This window comes from Macrotis lagotis, chromosome 1 (genome assembly GCF_037893015.1).
Source record: "Macrotis lagotis isolate mMagLag1 chromosome 1, bilby.v1.9.chrom.fasta, whole genome shotgun sequence".
NCBI lineage: Eukaryota > Metazoa > Chordata > Mammalia > Peramelemorphia > Peramelidae > Macrotis > Macrotis lagotis.
This window is the reverse complement of record NC_133658.1, coordinates 58,174,346-58,202,004: the sequence shown is the minus strand read 5'-3', so window position 1 is coordinate 58,202,004 and position 27,659 is coordinate 58,174,346. Positions and strand designations below refer to the sequence as shown.

At 38.1% G+C, this 27,659-nt stretch overlaps 2 protein-coding genes across 5 annotated transcripts; one reads left to right on the top strand and one right to left on the bottom strand.

Moving 5' to 3' along the window:
* Positions 1–808: 808 nt before the first annotated feature.
* On the bottom strand, positions 809–16,469 carry EMC8 (ER membrane protein complex subunit 8). The gene is made up of 5 exons (XM_074201800.1): positions 16,156–16,469; positions 6,502–6,578; positions 4,219–4,288; positions 3,495–3,589; positions 809–2,359 (listed from the first exon to the last, which is right to left on the bottom strand). The coding sequence occupies exons 1-5, from the start codon at positions 16,378–16,380 to the stop codon at positions 2,200–2,202; spliced, it is 627 nt and encodes a 208-aa protein (XP_074057901.1). The 5' UTR covers positions 16,381–16,469; the 3' UTR covers positions 809–2,199.
* Positions 16,470–16,579: 110 nt separating this feature from the next.
* On the top strand, positions 16,580–27,101 carry COX4I1 (cytochrome c oxidase subunit 4I1). Of its 4 annotated transcripts, none has more exons than XM_074201818.1 (5): positions 16,580–16,674; positions 18,391–18,466; positions 21,231–21,395; positions 25,380–25,511; positions 26,827–27,101. In XM_074201818.1, the coding sequence occupies exons 2-5, from the start codon at positions 18,394–18,396 to the stop codon at positions 26,961–26,963; spliced, it is 507 nt and encodes a 168-aa protein (XP_074057919.1). In that variant the 5' UTR covers positions 16,580–16,674; positions 18,391–18,393; the 3' UTR covers positions 26,964–27,101. The 4 variants fall into 4 exon arrangements, with proteins under 4 accessions (XP_074057919.1, XP_074057909.1, XP_074057916.1 ...); XM_074201808.1 differs by having other exon boundaries at positions 16,581–16,674; positions 21,228–21,395; XM_074201815.1 differs by having other exon boundaries at positions 16,602–16,679; positions 18,393–18,466.
* Positions 27,102–27,659: the final 558 nt, after the last annotated feature.

Genomic DNA, 27,659 nt, shown 5'->3' with positions numbered 1-27,659 from the left:
CAAAGTAAAATCTTTATTGGCTTTGCTTCTTTTTGTATGTAATCTTTTAAAAGAAATTGCCTATTTACCTTTTAACATATGGACCCTTAAGAAAAAAAGATGAAAAAACTATCATATTAATTTTCATGTGATTAGCCTTCAAAACAAGTCTTATGCAAAAATAAAAAGTCAAAACAGGTCTACCAATTGATTTTAGCCTTGACCTGTAGCACACACTGCTCTTCTAATCCCCTAAAAAATCCCAAAGTTTTACATGGTTATTTTTTCCCTTTTTGAAACAAACAGTTCCACTAGGAACAGATTTATCTAATATATCCCACTTGTGGTATTCTTGGCATTCGAGTGCAAGGGAGTACAAAGATTAAGTTCACTGATATAACTTCCCTTTATTAGTGTCCAAAAATTTTATATTTGTTCCCCCACATGAAATATGCCTATTTCATGAACTTTAGAGAGGTAGCATGGTGTAATGGAAAGAACACTGGACAAGAAGTCAAGAGATCAGGTTTGAGTCCCAACATTGCTACATTTAATAGCTGTGTGAGCATGAGTAAAAGAATCACTCAACCTCTGAGAGAGCCTGTTTCTTCATTTACAAATTGAGGATCATGCTAATTGCTCAGCTGACCTCACAGGTGGTTGTGAGTCTCAAAGAAGATAATACATGTAGAGGGCTTTGTAACCACAATGCACAGTATAGAAAGGTATTTGTGGAATGAAAAGGTTGAGATGGAAGCTAGGAAAAAGAAAGGGGGAGGGAGATAACATCTGCAAAAGTTTGGTGTTTGGAAAAAAAAAAAAAAAAAAAACAATGGATTTGGGCTCCAAGTAGCTGGGTTTGCCACTTGCTCCTCATGTGACCTTTGGCAAGTAACATTCCTAGATCTGTTTCCTTATTTTCAAAAATGAACGTTTGGACTAATGGATTCCTAAGGTTCTCTCCAGATCTAAATCTATAATCCCATGAAATCATGGACTAATGAATCCTTCCTGAATATGATGGTCCAAAGAAATGATTTTTACTGTTTAGAGTAAAACACTGAATGCTATTAAAGTGAACCCTTTTCAAGATCATTAGGTTCAGTCAATTGTTACAAGTTTTCTCATTGTCAAAAGAGGAAAGAGACAGACAGTAGGAAAGGTACAGTACACTGAACACTGTACAAAATAATTAATAGAAAAAGGAACAACAAATAAATGCCACGGTGCTATAAAGTTTCCCATCCCTTTTGTAAGATTTTGTTAGAAACCACCAAAGGTACCAATAAAAAAAGATACATTCATTCTCCTGTTCAGCTTTATGAATTGAAGTTTTTGCTCTAAATACAAAAGCAATGGCAATTATTTTGAAGATATCTTTTAGAATTATTTGGATGATCATGCAAGTGAGTCAAGAACTAGGAATGATGTGTTTTCCAAAAAGCAGCGACTGCATCGAATCCTAGCACAATCTAATTTCTCCTCCCTCCATTTCTGGTTTTTAGAGCTTTCCGGTTGATTGATACTATGATGCTGTGTGTGCTCTAAGTCAAGCTCTTATGACACAGCTCATGTTTTTGCCCCTAACTATAAATGTTGTTTAGACAACAGTAGGTTTATGACCACTGTGGTTTTTCTGAGTACAATATTGCTTTAAGTAGTAGAGTCTTATAATCCCAATGAGACTCAGCTGCTCTCATAGAGATGCCCTACTTGCCCAAGTTGTTGTCTGGGGTAGTTGGTTTGGTAGTAAGGTATTCTTTGTAGATTTTCAGACCTGGTCCTAAGTCTGTATTTATAGCATGGACTCAGAAATAAAACACCTCAATAAAGGATAAGATGTGTTGTTTTCGGAAAGATAGTTTATAATTTTTAAAAAGTATTCTCTCAAGATTATAAAAGGTTAGTTAAAATCGTTTAATAGGAACATTCTTGGACAAGCAGAAATAGCTTTGATTTTGAAGGTTAGAGCAACATACAACTGGGAGAGAATCCACAGGGACAGCTAGATTTGACAGTTTGTATCTCCTCCAGAGATCTTTGTTTTAAAAAGATGACCACTTAGATAAATTGCCTCTTTTGAGCCCCATGCCATTTCTTAAAACCGTTGCGCCTTTCCACACAAGGTATGAGATATTATTCTATTTACAATTAAAAATATTTCTTTTTTCGTCTTCAGTGTAGTGGAAATGCCCATTAATCAGTCAGTGGAATCCCTCCCTAACATAGATGTAGAACGGCTTTATTGATCTCTGGATTTGTCCAATCATTTCGGATGTCGTCCAGATGGTTATCAAAATCCACAAGGGTTTCATAGGACCTGCTGTCCAAGAGAGATGCCGAGATCCTCTGGGCTTCCGGCCAGTCTTCACAATAATCACTACAAGGTCAAACAATTTGAAATTAAAAGTCTTTTCAAAATGAAATTTCATTGCCTCTTTCAATTAGGAGGGATAGAGAAAAATAGCTATAAGCAAAATGATGCAAAAAGTGGAGGGCAATGATTGATATAAAGAACCTAAATATCAAATGCACAAATGTGAAGATGTTTTTATAGTAACAGGGTGGCAGAAAGTTAAATTCTTGCTTAGAAAAGCTTATTATAAAAAATAGGGACCGGAGATACTACATGTAGGATTTGAAGAATGAACTAACAAATTTTAAGTTAGAACCTGAAAATGTTGCTTTGAGAATGGCAGTATTAAAGTCTAATAGAAGCAGGGGCCATTAAATGATATAGTGGCATCCCTGAGGGTGCAAAGTGGCTTAGAAAAGCACATATTAAAATTACCTGTGTTTTACTATATTTTATTTAGTTACACATTAATCTGATTTGGGCTGCACTTGGGAGTGTTCTGGGTTACATGTTTGATACATCTGATTTAGATCATCACTGAAAAAGAAACTGCTCAACAAAATATGAGATGGAAAAAACCCAATTGATGGTAGTAAACAAAATAGATCAATCAGAAGTGTTGAAATAAGAAGTTTAAAAATATAAACACTATTTTGTGCCATTAATATTAGAAGATTTTATAAATGAAAATAGGATGACATAGTTTGGAAAGGATCTTTGGGGTAAGTTTGGGGGTGTGGGAGTATAGAAGACACATCAATCACATTTCATATAATGTTTTCAGATTTACAAAGTGCTTTTTAGTAATCCATTCTCAGAGGCAGGTAGTACAAGGATTATCAGCATTCTGCAGATTAGGATGATCCAAAACATGATGTGACTGATCAAATCATGGAGCTAGACAGTGTCAGTGTCATAATGGGATTTCCACTTTTTTGGGGGTGGTGGTGTGTGTTTGGTTTTTTTGGGGAGTAGGAGGGAGTAGAAGAGTATATTAAATGAAACATTCCAATAGAGTTATGCTCTTAGTTAAAGACATTTTTTTCTTGTTCTGGGAATTATGATACCTTGAACTTTATTTGGGCAGAGTGGAAAACATCCCAAATCATAGTGAACAGTCTAAAAATAATTCCCTAATAAGGTAACACGAAGAACTCACTAGTGTGGATCTCTGCACCGCCATTTGTTTTCATGATGCTCATACACATGAATAGTGGGTTCTATGCACTCCATTGTAAACTTCGTGTTGTCTACCTAAGGCACAAGAAAAAACATACTAGTGTGAACATATACTCAAAACAAACTGTAATTCTAGAAAGCAGATGTCACCTTTCAATGAGATTTCTGACACTGCTTACTAATTCTAATGGCAGTAGTATAAACAAGGTCTGAAGGTAAAAAGATCCCCCCCCAAAAGGTGCTGAGACTGAGTCTCTGATTTATGGTCAGACAAGGTAATTCTTACCAAGAGAGACAGTATATTATGTGGAATACATTTACATAAGAGAGGAGGTTTTTTCACATGAGGACTTCTATCACTGTCAAATTAACACAACAATTCTCCTTTGGAATCTCAATTGTAGACCAAGACTCTTGAAGTCTCACTACACCTCAAGTTTTCCTAAGTCACTCTTTCTCTCATCTCTACTGGACAACATAACATAACTGTTTTCATTTGAAAGATTTGTCTGTCTAGATTTACAAATATTACATTTCTCTTCATAATACAATAAAATTGTGGTGGGAGATACAGTCAAAGAATCTGGGGGATTCAAATTAACTTCAGTAGAAAGAAATGGGGTCTTGTGCTATCTAGCCAAAGGCAACACTTGATGTAAGTCCCATAAGTTTGGTGGGAAAAAAGGCAATAAAATGTGTTATACCATGATAAGTGCAGTGTCATTGAAGCCCTCTGCAATTCTAGAAGCTACCTTCTCAGCAACCTGGTTTGGACTGTGGAAGAAAAACAAATTATTTCTAGAGTTAGAATGTGTTATGATTATTAAGAAGGGACATATGGCAATAAAAAAAAAAAGAGAAAAATATTTTTTACCTGGGTCAAATTGTATTCACCTTCTGACACTTTTTGGAAATGGAAATTTAAGTCTCAATGTTGATTACATACATGGAAATGGAAATGAATAGTTGAATTTGAGAGAGACTGCTGAGGTAGAGCCAGCAGGACTGGAGAAACAAAACAGGTAGATAGATGGCCATCTCAAACAATTCCAAATTTTTAAGGCTAAGGGAATTTGAGCTACAGAAGTGTGAGAGGAACTTTAAAAAATGGATGTGTGTGTGCGTGTGCGTGTGTGTGCGTGTGTGTGTGTGTGTGTGTGTGTGTGTGTGAAGAGATAATGAATGACATTTTCATGTCTGATTTTAGATGTTGCTGAGATATCCCAAGGGTGATAATAATATTGTAATCTCATTCATTCAACAAACATCTACCAAGTACTTTATATATTTAGTGCACTCCTGGAAAAATGGACCCAGGAATCTAGGAAGGAGGTCAGAGATCATATTTGACATGTATATTTTAAAGTCATCAAAGCAGTATCTTGGGGGAGTGGATAGAGTTCTAGACCTAAATTCAGAAAATTGTTGCTGTTGTTCAGTTATGCCTCATGGCATAACTGTCAGTTTGTGACCTCATGGACCAGAAACACCAACACTTTCCAAGGAGTTTTCCTGAAAAGGATATTGTTTGTGATTTGAACTTAGTTCTTTCCTAACTCCAAGTCCAATGCTCTTTCCACTGAGGCAACTAGCTACCTCCAATTAAAGAAGACCTGATTTCAAATTCAGCCTGAGATACTCAAGAGCTGAGTGAGTTGGGTCAGTTACTTAATATCTATCTAACTTAGTTTCCTTATCTATAAAATGGAATAACAACACCTACCTGCTGCTAGAGAGAATAAAATGAGTTAATATCTGTAAAATGCTTTGTAAACCTCAAAGCACCGTATAAATACTAGCTACTATTAGAAAGGAATAGTATTAATTGTACTTTTTATTTTTTGTTTGTACTTTTGTTTGTACTTTTAATTGTTTAAAAGTGAATGGGATGAATTATAGGTGGGAATAAAGCTTGAGAGAGAAAAAAGCAGGGAAAAGATTTTAAACTAGAATGAGAAAGAATAACTATTTAAGGAATCTGTAAAAGAACAGTAACAGAAATCAACTAACAGCCCAGATATGGTCTCCATGGAAACAAAGGAGTAACAGTTTTTAAGTGATTGGGGTGGTCAATAGTAAACACTTTTTAATAGGAGAAAATATTTTAAATATAATTTCTTGCATTATTTTGCCTCCTTAAATTGCATATTTCTGGGTAACCATTTAGAATAAAAATATATAAATTTTTAAGTGCTTTTCCATCCCATCATTTGGTTTTTATAAATGAAAAACTATTGGTGGGATTTAGAAATGCAAAAAAACCTATTTAATGAAGTAATAAGTCCATCTTGACTACTTGTTAGAGTTTTTCAATTCCAGACCTTTGAAACCATAGTATGCCATTTCTTCTTATCTTCCCAGGGAAATGTGAATTAAACACATTAATTTAGAATAAAGTTAGTTCTACTCAATCTGATTGCCTAAGAGATAACTCTATTCATATTATCAGATATTCAAACGTCATCAGCAATGATATTAGTTAAAGTTCTTGACTCTGCCTTTCACAACAAGCATCTAGGAGATGTCCTTCTAAAGAAAGCAGCAAGGAAAAAAAAAATCCACAAATTTTCAACAGGGTTCAAACCTAAGACATACCTAGTTTAGAATAGGGAATAGAGAAGAAGTGAAGCAGGAGAGACTTCCTACTCTTTCAGGGAGTATTTGTGTTAGTATTTTTATTGAAGTGAATTTCCCAATCGTGAAACATGCTCATGTTAAAATTCAACAAAAAAATATGGATTGCAAAGTCAAATATAAATTACTTTTAGAATTTCTTTTTGAATTAACCATGTGACCAACATTAATGTGAATAACTGAGAATTCAATTATTTTGGTCTTGGAAAAATGGTTGGATTAAAGGAGACAACTTTGATAAACAGATTATACATCTTTTATCAAGAACTAGGCCTTCTGCCAGAGATGATGCTTAATGATTTTTTTTGTGGGCAGATTACAAAGTGGGTAACAGTGTTTTTGCATGGACATACCTGGCATCCTTTACACGTTCATTGGCTTGATAATAACCAGCAATCACATAGCTATTATCTTTGCACCAAGAATCAATCTGAAAGAACAACAATAACAAAAAAAAAATTAGAAAATATTAATGATTTTTTTCTGGGAACACACATCAAAATCATAAATAATCTTTGACTATACCTTCTCTTCCCAGTCTTGGCTTAAATCTTGTTCTGTTCACCAGAGGTAAATAAATGTGGAATTAGATATGGTCCACCACGGGTGGCCAAGTGTGGAATATGACAGTATTGTGTCCCTTCTCTAGCAGAGGACCTCCTGAAATAACCAGAAGATGGAGGGCTAGAGAACAGAATGGTTTACAACCTCTCCCAGCATTAGGTTTCATATCAAAATTTATTGAACATTGGTGAATACAAATATGGGGAGTTGGAAGGGAAATAAGAGATAAAGTCCTAATTCTCAAGAAGAGGACATTTAGGAATGTGGTAGAGTTCGGAATAAGACTTATAAAGTCAATCCTTTTTTGTCTGCTCTAACAGAAAGGAATAGTAAATCTATGATAAAGAAATTAGTTTATATTTGGAATTGTAATGTAATACATAATTATTTTCCTTCACCAAAATATTTATTTTTTGATTGGCTTAATTTCATTACAACATATTTCATAGTGGTCATCAAATTAATATGCTGTAGTGAATCATCTATCTATCTATCTATCTATCTATCTATCTATCTATCTATCTATCTATCTATCTATCTATTTTTGCTTTTTACAAGGTAGTGGAGTTAAGAGATCTCCCCATGGTCACACAGCTAAGTAAGTATTAAGCAATGAGGTCACATTTGAACTCAGGTCCTCCTGACTCTAGGGCCGATGCTATATCTACTGTGCTGTAGTGGTCACCTTTCCTCTCCTCTTCCTTCCATTTTCTGAATTTTGGCTTGGGTTCCCTCATTATAATCACCTCCAGAAGGGTTTAAGTAGAATGGTGAAATGGAGAGGGAAGTATTGCTGTTTGATTGGAAAATCCTTTAAGAAACTCAGCTACAGTTAAACTCTGGAGTTTTTTCTCATTCCTCACTTTCAGGTTTGATAGCATTCAATTCAGGACTTTGTTAATAATGTTATTATTCATATATGAAGAGATCCTTCCCAAAACAGCTTTTGAGTTGAACGAATGTAAATGACTTTGCATACATCTCTCATCATTGTTCCCTTTATGACTAAGTGCATGTAACAATATAGGATTAATTTGAGACCCCAGAACAAAGCTAACTACTTCACCTAAGGAATGAAATTAAAACTACACAGTCTCATGGGTATAAGAGTAACCATATTGGATTAGGACTATGTTTATTCTTCTTGGTATCAGGATTTAAGGACACAATGACCACAGTTTTCCTTAATACTCATAATATTTTTCATCTTAGTAAGTTTAGATGAATTTGTATTAACTATTAATTTATTTGGACTTTTCCTAAAATTACTTCACTAAATTCTACTTCAATATCTTTTTTGTGGCAACTGGCTTCTTGAAGACTATTCCAGCATCTATCAAATTTTAATAATATTCAGAGTGGTTATAAATTGCTTTGGGGGTAGCCCATATTGTCAGAAAATTGTAGCTCTGGGGCAGCTAGGTGGCACAGTGGATCGAGCACAGGCCCTGGAGTCAGGAGTACCTGGGTTCAAATCCGGACTCAGACACTTAATAATTACCCAGCTGTGTGGCCTTGAGCAAGCCACTTAACCCCATTTACCTTGAAAAAGCCTAAAAAAAAAGAAAAAAAAGAAAAAAAGAAAATTGTAGCTCCAATGCTCTTTTTAAAAGTTACTTGTCATTTCTTTGTCCAATGATCTCCATAAAAAAATTTCTCATCTTAAAAGATCTTTGATTTCAATGATTTTTCATGGGTCTTTATTATCTACTTTTTCCAATAAAGATCAGAACCCCTCCATACTTTAAAAGGTGGTTTCATTAGTTGCTACGCTCTCCAATAAATAAATAAAAATTATATACAAAACATCACTTGATTATATTTGTAAAGAGGATCTTCGAATTTTGCAGGATGGTCCTTGGGTATCTGACTTATAGGTCCTATCATGGGTCTGTACTTTGAGAAGATATGGACAAGGCAAGATCCTAGGGGGAAAAAAAAAGAAAAAGGAACAAAGTTCTAGGAACTGCATGTTCAGGTGGTTTTGTTCTGTTTTACTATTTTTGGTTCCTCTCAGTGGATATAAGTTTATTATTACTCACTATAATATAATATCTCTTTCTATTTTATCTTTAAAGCTTCAATCAGAATTAGAATTGATCATTTAGAGTCAACTCCAAGTTCAGTAACTCTTTAAGTGACCATACAAAATTCTCTTAACCTGTATAGATCTCATCTGTAAAGTGGGAGTGGAACTAAAATCCCTGTTAGCTCCAAATTTGTGAATCAATTTATTGCCTTTTTTAAAAAAAATTGTTATTTAAAATATTTTTCTAATATATTTTAATTTATTTCATTAAATATTTCCCAATTACATTAAAAAAATTTAACATTTAACAATTAAAAATTTAACATTTGAAACTCCACATTCTCTCCCTCCTTCTTTTCCCTCCCCAACCCCTTTGCCATCTTTTTCCTTACTGAACTTCCTTGCTTTCAAATCTCTCCTTGTCCATCTCCATCCACTTCACCAACAAGACTTTAAAAAGTCCTCATATGAACCAAGAACCATGCTAAAAGAGAGACAAACACTAAGCTCCTACCACTGATCTGAAAGCATTCTCTTTTGCTTAGATCCTTCAGTAACCTCTAAGCTCCAGTCAAACTGCCAAGAGCTGGTCCCACAAGTCAACATTTCAAATTCTTCTTCCGTGCACCTCTACATTCTGTCTCCCATGCTCAAAAAGTACCTTTCCTTGAAACCACTTCCCAGAACTTTTATTTTCTTTAAAGGCTCGGCTCAGGGATCATTTACTCTGTGAATTCTTTCTCTTCCCCCAGTTGGTAATGCTCTCTACATACCCTACCATGGATTTACTTATCTGTGTACGTATTGGACCACTCTAGCTGAATTTAAGTTTTAAGGATTAAAAAGAAAAAGATGGCAAAGGCATTTGATTTTTGTTTTTATTACCATATTTATTACCATATTACCAAATTTAATACCATATTGCCAAATATCAAATATTTCACATAGTTGGTGACACAGTTGTTGAACTGAATATAAGGGGGATTTGGTGAATCTTTCTTATTTCTCATGTTCATTCCATTAAATATAATGGGAATTTTGGCTACAATTCTACTAATATAAAACTAAAGGATATTTTTTTTTGGTATCACATAAAAAAGTTCCCCATCTCTCTTATATTAGCAGTTTTCTTCTTAATTTTTGAGATTCTAGAATCAAAACTTTGAATAGCGAAAAGTTACTATACAAAGATAATTTTATACTTTATTTTACTTCCCATAGTCTTCCTGATTTATCTTTAGAGATCTGGAATGACATATTTCTTTCTTCAGTTTTAAGTAAGATAATCATCATCCTTCCTTCCCAAATCCTTGTTATTTAACTACTTTGTATTATGTGTATTTACTACCTGCATTTATATTCATGCTGTACTTTTTAAAGCTTGACAGAAGCTCCTTTTTGGTTGTATAAATTTTTATGTGAACTTTCTGGGTCTTCCTTTAGAACATAAGCTCAATTTATGCAGGAATTGCTTCATTCTCTGTACTTGTATCCCAAATGACTGGTTCTTAGCAGGAGAATAATAAATATTTGTTGACTGCTTGATAAACACACACACACACACACACAATTGCCTTTCTCATTCAAATGTATGCCCCTTAAGGGCAGAGACTCTTTTTTGCTTTTGTATTTTTAGAACTTAACCTGGTATCTGGCACTTAATAAATTTTTTTGATTGATCAGCTGACAAACATTTCATATTATTTTTCCCCTAAATGCCTTACCAGTCACAGTCCTACTCTGATCTTCCTGATAGCATGAAAGTGGGACAACAACTACAACAGCAGAGTGTAAATCCTGAGAAGTCCTATCAAGTTGGAAAGGATATGACTATAGGCCTAGGCACAAAAAACATTGTCTGACTCCAAAGAACCAGCTTAGGGTGGTCTCAAGGTTCATTAGACTGGTCATAGGGTAATACATTTTCCCCCCTTTCATAGCTATTCTCATAAAACCATCTTATTAAGGTGTAGAAGAAGCTCTGATGCTTGAAGTTTAGCTTACCACATGTAACTTATGAAGAGTCTATTACATGGCCATGTATTCAACAAAGTATTTGTTGAATTTGTTAATAGGAAGTCACAACAAAAATAATCTTACACAATAAAAACCACGAATACAGTCCATATATCAGGGCAAAGAAACAGTTCTTAAAGACACTTCTTTGTAAAAGGTACCTGTGATAAACTCACCATAAGGCACCAAGAACTTTGCTTAAGTTCAAATTTTACCACACAAACTCTAAAAGTTCCATTAGATTCTATGAGAAAATTTTACTCTATCTACTGTTGCTCATGAACTACTGCTTGGAAATCCTTTAGTTACGTAGGGATTTGATCAAAATTAGTTTGTATTTGCTAAAATCATGGCAGTTGATTGTGGGGAAGGACAGTCAAAAAGTATGCTTGGGTGGGGAAAATCCCATACTAATATAAAAATTTGTTGTGATTTACACACATAAGAATAATCAATTGACTATATAAATGCACAACAGCATAAATATGTTTATAATTAACAAGCCCTTTAGATTGTTAGCTAGGGGAAAGTATGGGGGGGGATGGTAATGGAAGGTAGGCTTGGAATTACTCTGGAAAAAACTTTTTGGAGAAGTCAGTTTTGAAGAAGGTAAGGGTACTTGCATTTTGGATAGGAATAGTAAGTAGACAGGATAAGTGGGGACCAAGAATAAAATCTAGTATACACAAGATGTGCACATTTCAGTAGGCAGGAATAATTGCATAATTCTGAAAAGTCCCAGTGGGTGTCAAGGGAATGAGGAGTGGTGGTAGCATAGCTAGAGTCGCTCTTCTACTCCCTTGAGAGTAAGGCCAACAGTTACATTTTACAGGGCCAAAGGACAGAGAAGTTGTGCATCGCTCGGTGTTCACTCTCTCAAGGCAGCGACCCAAGGGGAGTGAGCCATATTATTTACCTGGTTGCTATGCTCTAACTCCTTCTTAGCCAGTGAACATGGATAATAAAGGCACAATCTGCCTAACATTGTTTGTTTGTTCCATGAAAATGGGACATTAAGTGAAACAACATTACAAGGGTAGTTAGTTCCACAGGAACCAAGTTATAAATGAAAGACAACTTCTTAGGTGACTAAAATGTGGGTTTCAGCAGTTTTTATAGACATTGAAGAAAGAAAAGGGAAAGAAATGTAAGTTGAGTTAAAGAGAGGAGGCAGAGCTGCTTGGAGCTGACCTTGGGCAACTGATAGAGTGAACTTCTGGCACGGTTTTGTAAAACTGCTGAACATTATTGCTAAATGGCAGGGGGAGGGGAGAAGCATTGGTGCTATGCCACTCATAAGAGGTCAAAAAGCAAACAGGAAGTTGTGAAAAAGTTTAGATTCATTTCATAAGACCGTAAGAAGGTGCCTTCTAAAATTCTGGTTTTTCTCAAATTGCCTTTCTGTATACAATTAAGAAACCAGTACCCTATTACCTCCCTTACAGTCAATGAAACTTATGATATTTACTTTTTGATAGCATCTTATTTATACTATAATGTCTGATTTGACATATAGGCTCAAGGTCATAGATTTTGGAAGTGGAACTATCTAGTCCAACTTCCTCCATCTACAGAAGAATAAAATGAAGTCCAGACAAGCTAAGTAAATGGCTTGTCTCAGGTGCCACAGGCAGTGGTAAATGGCTACTGAAGTTAATGAAATGGAGAAAAGGAAAGAGGATAGGAAATGCTGGATTCAAGGCAGAGCCTATTGGAGGTGAATGGAGGTCAGAAAAGGAGCAAAGAAGCTAAGACAAGGGGCAGAGAGGGTGAGAGATGAGCAAGGGGTCAAATTAGGGAGCAGAGTATAAAGAAGGTTAAGAGCTACCCTGAAATCAGGCCAAGAAGCATCTGAACAAATTATAATCGTGGAAGCAGACAGATTTAGTGGTTTGCATACTTAGAAAATCTGCCTGCAAATAATGATTATGATGTTTGTCTTTGCTACATCAGAGGGTGATGCCATGACCAGCTTGTGAATTGGATTTGAGTGAGGGGGGCTCTGCAAAGTCACCAGCCTCACTTTCTCTTCCAGAGTCATCTGGGTCCAGTGGCCAGCTATGGATCAGAAGACTGAAGGTGGCCCTGAATGCAAGGCAGTCAGGATTAAGTGACTTGCCCATGATCACACAGCTAGTGTCTGAGGCTGGATTTGAACTCAGATTCTCCTAACTTTGGAGTCAGTGCTCTACATACTGCAACATCCAGAAGCCTGCAAATACTACATGGGTTTCTGTTACTGAAGTATAATACCTGCTCCACTAACTCACAGAGATCACAGATGTGAAAGCACTTTGAAAAGTAAAAAACATAAAATGTAAGGCATTAGAAAAATATAATGATGAAATACTTTATAAAAATAAGTCTTAAATAATGACCTTTGGTTAGCTAAATATTAAATCAATCTCTTCCATTTAGTAAAATAATTACAATATTAAACTCTATAAATAGAAGAAAGCCAAGAGAATAATCCTTCATTTGTAGAGGTTAACATGGATTTAGATATTTTATTAAAATTATATCTTCCACTATTACATTATACTTTAAAGCTAAATTGTGGCACAATAATAAACTACCAGGGTTTTGGTTTGTTTTTCAATATCTTCAAGTTAAAATTTCAGCATTTAAGCTAAAATTCAAAATACACATTTCCTTCTTAGTAAAGTACTTTACTTAAAAAAGCTATTTTTATTCTGAACTTAAACACTAAATAAAGTGGGAACACCCACATACATAGTAGAAACAGTTTGTGTGTGAAATTGCCTATACAACTTCCATAGCATATCTATATCTATCTATATCTATATATCTATATCTATATATATGTAGCCTGGTTAGTGCTATTGTAGCTAAATGGAGAGCAGATGATAAACTACAGGAAAAATCATTCCAGGAAATAAAAAATCTCATACACCTTGCTTTGGACATTGATAAATGTCCAAAGAGACATAATGAATGACTAGAATGAAGATCTTGGGAGTCAGAAAATTCTAAATTTGAATCCTATTTCATAAATGTACAAGCTGGTGATCAAAGATCACCTGGAAAACAAGATAACCATACCTAGAATACTTATTTCACAGATTACTTTCTCTCTATCTCTCTTTCTCATTTTCTCTCTATGTATAGCGTTTTGCAAACCTTAAAGAATGACACCGAAATGTCAGCTACTATTTTATTGACAAATTGATTTTACTTTCTTCAATATAGTATTGAGAACAACTAAAAAAAGTACTATCTCTTTACTTCAGCAACTTATTTAAGATGTGAATAAAATGTATTTTATAAGTAGGATTTATTCTCATTTTATTATTTGTTTTTTGGGTTCCTAGGTCAGGAGGAACACAGACCCAGAGCTGGAAGGGACCTTAGAGCTCACCTAGTCCAGTCTCTCATTTTACAATGTAGAAAACTGGGGACCCAAGTGACTTGACCAGGGTTCCAGAGTTTGTAAAGGTGGGATTGCAATCCAGGTCTTTCTAATTCTAGGACCAGTGATTTATCCATTACTGCAGACTACCCAAGATCATACTCAGAAATCCTGGATTCCCAGTTCTCAAGAATTAGTAATTCTTTACCACCAGGGAACACACTCAAAAAGAAAAGCAATGATGTCCTTGCTTAACTTTAGCAGTTGATAAAAAGTCACCTTAAATCAGACCTGTTTGTTCTTAGTCCTGAAACTTTTCTTTACTAGAATTAAAAAGTTGCTTAAGATTCTACTGATATGATACATCACGGGGTCACTGAAAAATACATTCATTTTCTTTAGAGGGGCATAAGCAAAAAAGGGAGGGAACTTGTGAGAAGTTTCCATTGTTATCATTAAATAAAGTTTCAGCAACTCAAGAATTTTTGTTATTTGTTACCATGTATTCCTTTGGTAACATTATATACACAATGATGCAAGTAAACAGATCTTTCTGCCTTGTAGGTCAAGGCTCCATACACTATACCTAAATGCTTCTCAAAAATTACTTTTTAGTTTATTTGTATCCTGACTTTTTCCTAAATACTGCAAAAATGAAAATTCTCACAGACTTAAGAGCCTGGAAGGGCCCCTTTTCAACCAATACAGGATAGAATGAATCTAATAAAAAACAAAACTGAGGTTGTGAGGAAAAGTGATTCATACAATGTTTTATAGTTGGTTAAGGGAAAGAGGGCTTGGCCTCAGGTCAGACTCCAAATCCAGCCCAGACCAGAACCACTCCTCACTAATGACTACATAGTCAATCTTAAAATCTATGATGGATTTTGGAGAGCTTTAAAAAATAATGCTCTTGGCAATATGATAGGTTTGATAATAAAGTTAACTTTTAAATTGTTGATAATTATGAATACAATTAGATATTTAAAGCATAATCCAACTGCTGGAATAAACCATTTTTGTATAGAGTATAAGCCATACTCTTCTTATACATAGAGGATTTTCCAATCAATAAATGTAGTCTGTTCCAATGAAAAGAAATGGAACCAATGTTCCTTTTCTACACCATAATTTTAAGAAAGCTTTCATTGATTATCATTTATACCATTTGAAATCAGGAAGGACTCTTCAAATTATTAAGTCCCCAAATCCACTAAAGAATGGTCTCAATTATAAAGTACAAACCATAATCTCCCTATATAAGACTTATTTGTTTTGTTTTTAGTTTTTTGGAAGGCAAGAGGGGTGAAGTGGCTTGCCCAAGGCCACGCGGCTAGGAAATTATTCATTATTAAGTCAGGTCCTCCTGACTCCGGGGTCAGTGCTCTATCCATTGTGCCACCTTTAAGATGTATTTCTAAAAACATGACCATGTTTAGTACTCCTGAAAAAAATTCCAGTTTTTAATAACACTGTGGGGAAGGCAGCGACTCCACTGGGGCGGGTAATTCCCACCCGGTAACAGGTTCATAGTAAATTCTACTTCTTAAACAGCGTCAACTTCCCCCTCTCTATTTCATTTTAAAGAATGTCACAACTGGAAGGGATGTCGGAGGTTTTCCTAACTTTTTCAGGGATGAAGATTATTGAAAATATGAAAAAGTTTGTATTGGGGGCCGCGGAGGATAGAGCCCCGGCGGCCTCGGGCACTCGATAATGACCTCGCCGCGTGGCCCCGGGCAAGCCACTTCACCCCGGGGCCCTGCAAAAACCTAAAAAAAGAGAAAACAAGCGGAGTTTGCATCGCATAAACGCGAAAGGTGTAGGAGCGGGCAGCCGGGGCATGGCCGGGGCATGGCCCGCGCTCGGCTCGGCTCGGCTCCGGGTGCGGGGCCTCGCGGGTGGCAGCCCCGGGCCGGGCTGGGCATGGTTCTGGAAGGGCGGCGGTGGGGTGAGGGGCCTGGCTCAAGGTCACGCGGCGGGCGGCCCGCGCTCTGCCCTCTCTGCCCGCCCCCCGGCCGCGCTCACCAAGCTGAGGGCCACCTCCAGCATGGGCGCCAGCGCCAGGGTGCCGTGGAAGAGCGGGATGCAGTCCACGAAGAGCGTGTGGTGCGGGCCGGCGTGCGGGGGCTGCTCCTTGCGGGGCTTCTGCCTCTCCGCCACCAGCAGCCCGTTGACGGCGCAGTGCGGGTACTTGGCGCCGTGCAGCACCATCTTGCAGTAGGCCTGGGTGGTCAGCTTGACGCCGGGCATGGCGAGGCCTCCGGGCCCGGCCCCTCCGCGGCGCGGCGCCCTGCCGCCTGCTCTGCCTGCCGGGGCGGCCGCCGCGCGGGGCCCTGCGCGCCGGTGCCGGGGCCCAACAGCCGCCTGGCGCCTCCCCGGGCCTGCCGCAAAGCGGCCACCGTCGTAAAGCGGCCCCGCGGCGGCGGGGGCGGGGCCGCCGCGCGTCGGGCCTCCGCGATCCCGGCGGCCCCTGCGGCCCGCGGCCTTCCGCTTCCGGTCTCGGCTGCCGCAGTGTGGAGGGCGGCGGACAGCGGCGGCGGCGGCGGCAGGTGAGGCGGCGGCGGCCCGGGCGGGCTCCCCCGCGCCGCGCCGAGCCGAGCTCCGGGGCCCCGCGGCGGCGGCGGCCGCGCTGTCCCCCTCGGCGGGCCGGCGGCGGGAGGGCGGGCGCCCCGGGCCCTCCCCGAGACGCGGTGACATTGAGCACGGGCGGCCCGCGGGCACCAGGCCCCGGGCGGCGGCGGCGCGGCCTGCGCGCTCCCCGCCCCGGGGGCCCGGGCCCGGCGCCGCCCTCGTCCCCCGAGTGACCTTGGGCTCCGGGCCTAGCGGACGCGGCCCGGGGGGGAGGGCCCGGCCCGGGGGGCGGCTGTGACCTTGGGCCTGGGATGCCGTCCTCCTCCGTCCCCGCGTCCCTCCCTGGGGAGGCTGGGGGCAGGCCCGGGGGCCTTGTGGGGGCGCGGGGCCTCGGGCCGGCCGGCGCATCCCACCGCAGGGGCTGGAGCCCGGAGGGACAGCCGCCCCGCGGAGGGCTGGGCCAGACCCGCCGGGCTGTCCGAGGGCTGACCTTGGGCGCCGCGCCGCTCCGGGCCGGGGCCCCGAGAGGCCGGCCGCAGGGTTCCGGGGCTGCCCCTGCGGCTCAGCCGCCCCCGTAGTGCCCATGACAGCCCTGGTGGCTCGAACAAAAGGGGACCACAGAAATCATTTAACCCCTCATCTTACAGATTTGGAGATGGATGCAAGGGCTTTTTTTACGACTCGGTTTTATGAACCTAGACTTTTAGCTTGTTTTAATTAGTGAATCAATTTTGCCTTGTTTAATTAGGGACAACAGCAATTATAGCTTGAAGAAAGGGAACCCTCATTTTACAGATGGGAAAATGGATTCAAGGACTTTTTTTAGGACTCAATTTTATAAATTTAGACTTTTTTACTAGCTTTAGTTAATGGATCATTGGAAACGATGTATGGGACCATAGAAATCATCTAACCCCACTTTTAATTGCTATTAAGGAGTAAAGGTAACCCGGGTCGTCTTACAGCCAAGTGTTTTTCAATTGTTTGAGCTTATTTTGACACTTCCTCAATCAACAGTGAGACTACCTTAGCAGCTAGGTGGCACAGTGGATAGAGCACCAGCCCTGGAGTCAGCAGTACCTGGGTTCAGATCTGGTCTCAGACACTTGATAATTACCTAGCTGTGTGGCCTCGGGCAAACCACTTGATTCCATTTGCCTTGCAAAAACCTAAAACAAAACAAAAATAAAAAGAGACTACCCTTAGCCTTCTTATCACTTCTTTCAGCATTTTTATGCCTATACTTAGAGACCTGATCTCCCAAAACACTTATTTCTTTGTTTCAAACACAAGATAGGTGGGCGGCTAGGTGGGGCAGTAGATAGAGCATTGGCCTTGGAGTCAGGAGTACTTGGGTTCAAATCCGGCCTCAGACACTTAATTACCTAGCCATGTGGCCTTGGGCCAGCCACTTAACCCCATTGCCTTGAAAAAACTAAAAAAAAAAAAAATTAAAACACGAGATACACAGTTTGACCACAGGTAAGTCATACTACATTGTTTCACATTTTGAAATTTTGTCTTGATAGTCAGATTGTCTAACTGACCTGTTCTAGCATTATTGGTGAAAGTGAGCATAAGGAAATTATAACATCTCTCCCCATAAATATGTGAGGAAGAAGAGTATTGTTACTAATAAGCAAATGTTTCAATGTAATTTGAAACAGGAATTTGCATTCTTTTTTTAACAGAATGTTGGCTACCAGGGTGTTTGGCCTCATTGGCAGGCGAACTCTTTCCACCTCTGCATGTGTTCGGGCACATGGTATGTATGATTTTCCTTCCTTTTAACCATTTGCATAAATTTCAAGGCACTGTTGTAAAGTAACAATTGGTACTAAATAAGAATCATGGCATCTACTCTCTTATTTTCGCTGGTCCCTGTCCTCTATCCTTTCTTCAGGTTCAGTGAATTTTAGATTAGAGGGACCTTCATGAAAAGCCTTTCTTTGGAATTACTGAGATTGTACCAGGTAGGAGGGATACAAAAACTTAAAATGTACCTACTCTCCAAAAGCTTGCTATTGGGGAGGACTACAGTACGTTTATTAGTTGTTATAAAACAAATGCAAAGTAATTTGGAAAGACAGACTGCACTGATAACTGAGGGAATTGGGGAAAAATGATTCAAGCAAAAACTGACACGAGCTGAACTGACAAGGGAATAGAGGATTTCAAGTTGGAGATACAGAGCAAGTTCTTTGGAGGTGTATGACTGGAGATAGATATATTGTTATATATGAGCCATAGAAAGGAGACTGACTTTGCTGTACTGAAGAGTGAATGAAGGGAAATAGAATATACTTACAATAAATAATTTTTAACACTGGAAAAGTGACCTTGGAAGCCATTTAGTCCTGGGTTCTGCCCATTCCTTGAGCTAAGAATTTTTTTTAATGTTTTTAAAAACAAGACAACTTTACAGATAGAAAATTTGTTTGAGAACCTTTAACTGTAGTTTAGGGTTTCTGATTTGATTCAAAACCTCCTTTTTCCAAAGACCTTGGTCAAAGTTCACAGATAGTAAACAACCTCATAATTCAAACCCATGTTCTCTGATTCCAAATGTAGTGTTTGTACTGCTTGTCAGTGTGTGGGGCAAGAGTTTAGATTCAGATGGGTAAGACAGCAGGTAAATATATAGAAGATACATTCAGGGTAAACGGAAGGAAACCCTAGAGAAGAAGCTAGTATGACCTCTTCTGGAATACATGCCAGCCTTTCTCTATTTTGTGATCAAGTTACTAAACTGGTAGATTAGAGGAATGCTTCATACATACATGATGATGTTTGTTCTTGTTTTCAAAGAAGACTATAACATGCACTTGAATTGGATTTAGTTAGGGGAGTGCCATACTAAGTTATCAGCCTCACTTTCTCCTCCAGAGCCACCTGGGTCCAATGGCCTGATATGAATCAGGACAACTGGAGATGGCCCTAGATGAGAGGCAACCCTGGTTAAGTCACTTGCCCAAGGTCACACATTTAGTAAAGTGTCTGAGGTGGATTTGAAGTCAAGTCTTCCTGACTCCAGGGTTGCTGCTCTACCCTGTGCTATCTAGACATATATCTGCATAGAAGGGACTGGATTTTTTTTTTCCTCCCCAACTTATCCTATCTTTTTTTTTTTTAGTGGGACTATTAACTTTCAAATAGTTTTCATTTGTGCTTTCTTGAAATATAGCTCTAAAATATCAGGCTTTGAAAAGCTCAGTGAGATTCAAATGGAGCTACTTGATTACTTTTTAAAACCAAATTACTCTGACTCTCCTTCTTTGGCCAATAATAGGTCCCAATCCAACTCTTACTTGGTCTTTGGGCTCTGAGTGAGTATAAATAGCCATTCTTTCTGTTTTGGCCAGAAACTGTCAGTCTTCCCCTCCCAGCTTGATTCTGGACCATTATTTCCCTCAGTTCTTCACAAGACTTTAATCATTGAATGGGCATGACCTCAGAGTGACTGAGACTGAGAACTAATGTTTTTGTCCTTCATTTTTCAAAGAAGACCCCCATCAGGAAAGTGATATCGTGACAAACACATGAATTGGATTTTGAGTGAGGTGGATGCTGTGCTTAGTCATCAGCCTCACTTTGTTCTCCAGAGCCATCTGGGTCCAGTGACTGAATATGAATTAGGAAAACTGGAGATGGCCCTGGATGTGGGGCTATCAGGGTTAAGTGACTTGCCCAAGGTCACATAGCTAGTAAGTGTCAAGTGTCAGAAACTGTATTTGAACTCTAGTCCTCCTGACTCCAAGGCCAGTGCTCTCTCTGCTGCACCTAGTAACCATCTTAGCTTGAAAAGGCCAAGGCCTTCAAGAGTGAGATTGATGACTTTGCATAGCTCTGTCTCACTTAAATCCAATTCCCTTGCAAGTCAAGATATCACCCTTCTGATGTCATTTATCCCCTTCCAGAACAAAGAACACACAACTGATGCTAAATTTATGATTCTTTATTACCTCTCCCTAATGAACTCATGCTTATAGAACATAGAATTATAATTTAATTTAATTGTGTATCAGATGAACTGTTATGACTTAACCTGCCAACTCAACTATTAGTTTATGTGGGAAATAGGGAAGATAGTTAGTTGACCAGAGGATAGAGAACTGAAGTTTGGAAGATCCAGACTGACCCTGGGCAAGTCACTTAACTCCTTTAGCCTCCAGTTCCTCATCTGTCACATGAACTAGAGAGAGAAATGAGTAGTATCTGTGCCACGAAAACCCCAAATGGTCTTTACAGAAAGTTGGTCAAGACTGAACAACGAATGAAGGTAATAGATGATGAATTCAAACAACCAGCTTGCGAATATACTTTTTGAACATACCCTCTTCTAAATTAAGAATTATTTCAAAATGGCTGAGGGATGTGGGAAAGATTGAATGAAAACATCCTCCAGTGACTGAAATATCTTTTTCTTTCCTCTTTGTTGTATAGTTTTGTTCTAATGTGTGTGTGGAATTTTCTAGTTGGATTTCATGTACTCCTTTTTCCTTTTCTCCTTTCTTTATTCTAATTAGCAGGCGTAGTGAAGACTGAAGATTATAGTCTTCCCAGTTATGTGGATCGTCGTGATTACCCCCTGCCAGATGTGGCTCATGTCAGGAACCTTTCTTCTACCCAGAAGGCCTTGAAAGAGAAGGAGAAGCAAGCCTGGACTAATCTGTCTTCTGAAGAAAAAATTCAGTGTGGGTATTTAATCAGTTATCATTTATTGGTATCTCCTGTGTGCCAGACACATAAACACTGGGAATACAAAGACAAAGAGACATGGGGTGCCCAGAGGCTAATGCGAGAGACTGTGAGCAAATAGTCATCAGCAGTGTCAGAGGGATGGGGGAAATGTTAGGAATTTCATCTGGGACTTGAAGGAAGCCTGAAGTCAACTTTGAGGATCAGGAAGAGTCAGAGAGCATCCTTTGGGTCTGGCAATAGAGCTTTGTTTTAGGAACAAGGGGCCCATTGTCATTGGAAAACTGGGTTGAAGGTTTATATTTCTGGTTCAGAAGGACTCTGAGCACCATGGTCAGCTCCTTTTGACTGTTATTTTGCCCTCCTGCAAGTACACCTTCCCTCTAAACTGCTTTGTAATCCTTATCACATCATTTCTGGCACATCACAAGAATAGAAGGAGCTTCCTTATTTATGAAGGATCTTATTAAAAAAAAACTTTCATCTTTTCTAGGAAAGGTAGGATGGGCAACAGGTTGATAAAGAAGCTCTGTATAATAGGCTAGGAAATCATACTGATAATTTCTCATCATTCCCATCCTTATTCCACTATTCGGGAATTTGGGCATTGTTTAGGCTACTTGGTTTAGATCAAGTCTTTGTATCTTTGAAAACCAGAGTATGAGAATTCTTAGCTCAAATAGTAATGCAGAAGTACATTTTAAAACCCTCCAGAACATATCAGTAATCTTCTCTTTTTTTCTTTTTTCTTTTTTTTGAATTTTACAATTTTCCCCCAATCTTGCTCCCCCCCCCCCAAGCCAGTCTGTTAGTCTTTACATTGTTTCTATGGTGTACATTGATTGATCTAAGTTGAATGGGATGAGAGAGAAATCATATCCTTGAGGAAAAAACAAGTATAAGAGATAACAAAATTACATAATAAGATAATGGTTTTTTTTAATTAAAGGTCACACAGCATAGTAGTCTTTGGTTTTTGTTCAAACTCCACAATTCTTTCTCTGGATACAGATGGTATTCTCCATTGCAGATATCCCAAAATTGTGCCTGATTACTGCACTGATGGAATGAGCAAATCAATTAAAGTTGATCATCACGTTGCTGTTAGGGTGTACATTTTTCTTCTGGTTCTGCTCATCTCGCTCAGCATTAGTTCATGCAAATCCTTCCAGCTTCCCTGAATTCCCATCCCTCCTGGTTTCTAATGGAACAATAGTATTCCATCACATACATATACCACAGTTTATTAAGCCATTCCCCAATTGATGGACATTCACTCAATTTGCAATTCTTTGCCACCACAAACAGGGCTGCTATGAATATTTTTGTACAAGTAATGTTTTTAGCCTTTTTCATGATCTCTTCAGGGTATGGACCCAGTAGTAGTATTTCTGGATCAAAGGGTCTGCACATTTTTGTTGCCCTTTGGGCATAATTTCAAATTGCTCTCCAGAAAGGTTGGATGAGTTCACTGCTCCACCAACAATGCATTAGTGTCTCAGATTTCCCACAGCCCTTCCAACATTGATCATTGTCCTTTCTGGTCATAATGGCCAGTCTGAGAAGTGTGGTACTTGCATTTCTCTAATAAGTAATAATATTTAAAGCAATTTTTCCATATGACTATGGATCACTTCGATCTCCTCACCTCAAAATTGCCTTTGCCTATCCTTTGACCATTTGTCAGTTGGCTTGTTTTTTTAAAATTTGACTCAGTTATCTGTATATTTTAGAAATGAGCCCTTTGTCAGAAGTACTAGTTGTTTTTTTATGTCTAAATCTTGTATCCATTTTGATCTTATCTTGGTACAGGGTGTGAGGTGCTGATCCAATCCAAGTTTCTGTACACTAACTTTAAATTTTCCCAACAGTTTTTATCGAAGACAGAGTTTTTATCCCAGATGCTGGACTCTTTGGGTTTATCAAACAGCAGAATCATTTCCTGCTCTTGCACCTAGTTTATTCCACTGATCCACCACTCTATTTCTTAGCCAATACCAGACAGTTTTGTTGCCTGATGCTTTGTAATAAGACTAAGACACCTTTTTTTTTTGCACTTTTTCCATTAAATTCCTGGAAATTCTCGACTTTTTACTTTTCCATATGAATTTACTTACAATTTTTTCTAACTCATTAAAGTAATTTTTGGGGATTTTGATTGATAGGGCACTAAATAAGTAGTTTAATTTTGGTAGAATTGTCATTTTTATTATATAAGCTTGGCCTATCCATGAGTAGTTGATATTTGCACAGTTATTTAAATCTGATTTTATTTGTGTGAGAAGTGTTAAAGTTGCTAATTATTTCAAGTAGTTAGGTGACTTTTTGGGATTCTCTAGGTATACCAGTTCATGTCATCTGCAAAGAGTGAGAGTTTTGTCTCTTCCTTCCCTATTCTAATTCCTTTAATTTCTCTTTCTTATTGATGAAGGTAACATTTCTAATACAATATCGAATGGTAGTGGTAATAATGAGCACCCTTGTTTAACCCCTGATCTTATTGAGAATGCCTCTAGCCTCCCCCCATTGCATATGATACTTGTTGATGGTTTCAGATAGATGGTACTTATTATTCTAAGGAACAATCCATTTATTCCTACACTCTCTAGTGTTTTTAGTAGGAATGGGTGTTGTATTTTGTCAAAAGCTTTTTCAGCATCTATTGATACAGTCATATGATTTCTGATAGGTTTGTTATTGATATAATTGTATTAACAGTTTTCCTAATACTGAACCAACCCTGCATTCCTGGGATAAATCCTACTTGATCATAATATATTATCCTAGTGATAACTTGTTGTAATCGTTTTGCTAAGATTTCATTTAAGATTTTAGCATCTATATTCATCAGGGAGATAGGTCTGTAATTTTCTTTGTCTGTTTTAACTCTTCCTGGTTTAGGACTCAGCACCATATTGGTGTCATAGAAAGAGTTAGGCAGAGTTCCGTCTTCACCTATTTTTCCAAGTAATCTTCTCTTTATGGATAATTGAAGGTTGATTATAAATGGATGAGGGAGAAATAGTTGGGGTGATTAAAAGCTTTACAAGTTCTTAAAGCCTTGCAGCCTGGATGGATTAGCTCAATTAAAGCTCCCTCCATAATTTTTCAGAGCTATTAAGTGTTTTAAGGAAGTACAAATCATTTTATCTCTAACTGCAAGTTTGATAAGACTTGACAGAAGATCTTTTTGAGTTCCTGATGCTGAAAATTTTACTTTGGGCAGTCAGGTGATGAGCCTTTCCTAAGTTAAACTGCACTAATCCTCAGTTTGATATGAGCTATATTCAGTTTATATTCTGTTGTCATGACTTTTGAAATCTGACTCAGTTTTCTGTCAGAAACAGGTATTGAAGTTGGACTTGGTAGAAAATTAACTTCTCTTTGATGTTGCTTTAGTATAGACAGGGTGCTAGCATCAAAAATCTTGTGAGATCAATTATAGAAATAATATAACCATTTGCTAATTGAAGAATCTGAGCCTTAGGTCACAAAACAGATAAATATTGGAGCTGGAATTCAAACACAGGTTTTCATGTATGTCTTGTGTTTAGAAGAGTGCGGTATGTCCTCCAGCCCTGAGCCTTTCTGGTTCCAGGGATTCAGCTGCCAAGGCTGCGTATTTTGACTCTGACCTTGCTGTTCACAGGAGAGGAAATTGAGAATAAATAAGCACATTGGGGAAAAAATCTGAAGCTTGTCGACTTTATGAGCAGTTGTGATTTGTTAACAGTTGTGGCATTCAAGATATACAGATGTCAAGCAGGACCTGAAGGATTTCAGTATTAAAAAGATGAGTTTTGGTGCCAGAGTACAGCTTGAGGACTTGGATGTGTTTCACTATTACCAAAATGTAACTCAGCCTGTTTTCTTTTCTGGGCCTAGTTCTATAATTTAAAGATAAATGCAATTATTTTAGTAGAGTCCTAGAGTCTATTTAAAAAAAAGTAGAACAACAAAATATTTTTTTCTCTTTTCAGTGTATCATATTAAATTCAATGAGACATTCGCTAAAATGAATAAACCCACAAATGAATGGAAAACGATTTTGGGGGCTGCACTGTTCTTCATTGGCTTTAGTGGCTTGATTATCATCTGGGAGAAGCACTATGGTAAGGAAATGAGAAAGTCTGTTCTGGACATTGTTGATTTAGAGCAGAGTTCACACTTAACTGCCTAAAAATGTAATTGGGAAATGTTTTTAAAAAATAAATTTACAGTATGACATCTATAATGTTAATTTGTGGCTTTCTAAGTCAATTTGTGGCTAGGTGAATTCCCCCTTGAATTTGATGACAATGTTCTGGGGCACTTGCAGAGATGGAAACTAATGCCTAACTGTGTGAAAACCTTAGTTAACCAATGCATCTTTCGGGAATACAACTTAAATGTATAAGGCACTTAGGAATTTTATGAAGCTCTTGCATATACTTTTTTACATTTTTCCTTTGAACCTTAAATGGTAGATAGACTAGGTATAGTTCTCATTGTATGGAGGAGGAAAACTATTATTTTAAGTTAAATGGCAGAGTTGGGCCTTGAATTTTGCTTTCCTAATTCAAATTCACTATTTTTTCTATTAAGCAGTGTTGCTGCTGCTTCTTAAGAAGTTGCTTTGTTTATAGGGAATCTGAGGTTGTAAATGATCCTTTATCCAGGATAGGAGAAATACTCCTACATTCTAGGTAGTACCATAAGTATTTGCAAAAAGAATTATATAAATTCTCACTGTCCAGTTCAATATAGTGTTCCCTAAATAGTGTGAGCATCTTTTTGGACTATACTGGAACTCTCCTGACAAAGAGGGGACAGTGGAGAAAGCACTGACCTTGTAGACAAGAAGACAAGAGTTCCCATTCAACCTCAGACTCTTACTAGCTTTGTGATCTATGCAAGTCACTTAACCCTGATTGCCTCACATCCAGGGTCACCTCCAGTTGTTCTGTTTCATATCTGGCCAGATGACTCCAGAGAAGAAAGTGAGGCTGGTAACTTAACCCAGCTCCCCTCACTCAAATCCAATTCATGTGTTTGTTATGGCATCATCTCCCTGATATTGTGGTCCTCTTCAAGAATGAAGAACAAACATTTCTCTTTGGCATATGCAGAGTGGGCTGGATGCTAACTTTGCGGTTTCATTGTTGACCTTAAGTTGGTTATGAGTCTGGTACAATTCCTAGTAGTTAAATGTCATTTACTTTTCAGCTACATTATGATATCACTCCCTTCAACTTCAGGAGAGATCAACTCTCCTGCTCTGTCTCATTGCTAAATTTTTATGGAAATGAAAATTAAAAGTAAAAATAAATCCAATCTATTTATCTCTGCTAGGATTCTCTGAGGATTGATTGTATATTGCCCTGTGGGAATAGTAATTTAAATTCATTCTGTAAACATTCTTTTTCAAACTCTTGTTTCTATTTACAGTTTATGGTCCTGTCCCTCATACCTTTTCTGAAGAGTGGGTGGCCATGCAGACCCAGAAAATGCTGGACATGAAGGTTAGTCCCATCCAGGGATTCTCTGCCAAGTGGGACTATGACAGGAAAGAGTGGAAGAAATAGATGAAATTGAGGATCATGCTTCCTGTTTATTTGAGCCTCTTACTTGTTCCTTCATGTATGTGTAACTCTGAACATATTTCCTGGAACATTCAATGTAAAACATTAACAACAAGAATAAACAACTGGCTTACTTGAAAATGTGGTGTGATCATTTGAAAATAACTGATACCATGTCCATTAAAGACCATGTGTATATCTTTAGTGCAAAAATTTTTAAAGCTTGCTTGCTAAGCTAATTGTTTATATAGTTAAATGGAAATTTGAAATATTTTCATCAATGAACTTTCTATAATTTTTTAATGAAATCTTTTCATATGGAACCAAAACCTCAAAAATATTTACATTTTGGTTGCATATGTAATTTATTAGATGTCTCGTCTTTTTTGGCAGAAAATAATTTCTTTAAAATGATAGAACAAAAACTGTGAGAGCTAAAAAGGTTTTTTGGAAGTCATCAGTCTATTGCAAAAGGAAGTTTTGAAATAGGCAAAAAAGGGTCAATTATTTGTCTTAAGTCATGATTTATTAAAGACAGTCAAACCTAGAATCTCTTGGGAGTCCTAGTTTAATGCATCAGACTAATTTCAGTGGATCTACAGATTTATTCCACATTTAAATTATGCTCATAATTAAAATATAATAACCCCAAATAAACTCATTTTTCTCCAATGTCTTCTTGTATAAAACTTGAATTAA

Coding starts and splice junctions, on each gene's coding strand:
- EMC8 (XM_074201800.1), bottom strand. CDS start 16,380: ATGCCCGGCGTCAAGCTGACCACCCAGGCCTACTGCAAGATGGTGCTG. Junction 4,289..6,501: donor GAACGTGTAAAGGATGCCAG/GTATGTCCATGC, acceptor TTTCTTCCACAG/TCCAAACCAGGTTGCTGAGA. Junction 2,360..3,494: donor CGGTGCAGAGATCCACACTA/GTGAGTTCTTCG, acceptor TTGACCTTGTAG/TGATTATTGTGAAGACTGGC.
- COX4I1 (XM_074201808.1), top strand. CDS start 18,394: ATGTTGGCTACCAGGGTGTTTGGCCTCATTGGCAGGCGAACTCTTTCC. Junction 18,467..21,227: donor TGCATGTGTTCGGGCACATG/GTATGTATGATT, acceptor TATTCTAATTAG/CAGGCGTAGTGAAGACTGAA. Junction 21,396..25,379: donor TTCTGAAGAAAAAATTCAGT/GTGGGTATTTAA, acceptor TTCTCTTTTCAG/TGTATCATATTAAATTCAAT.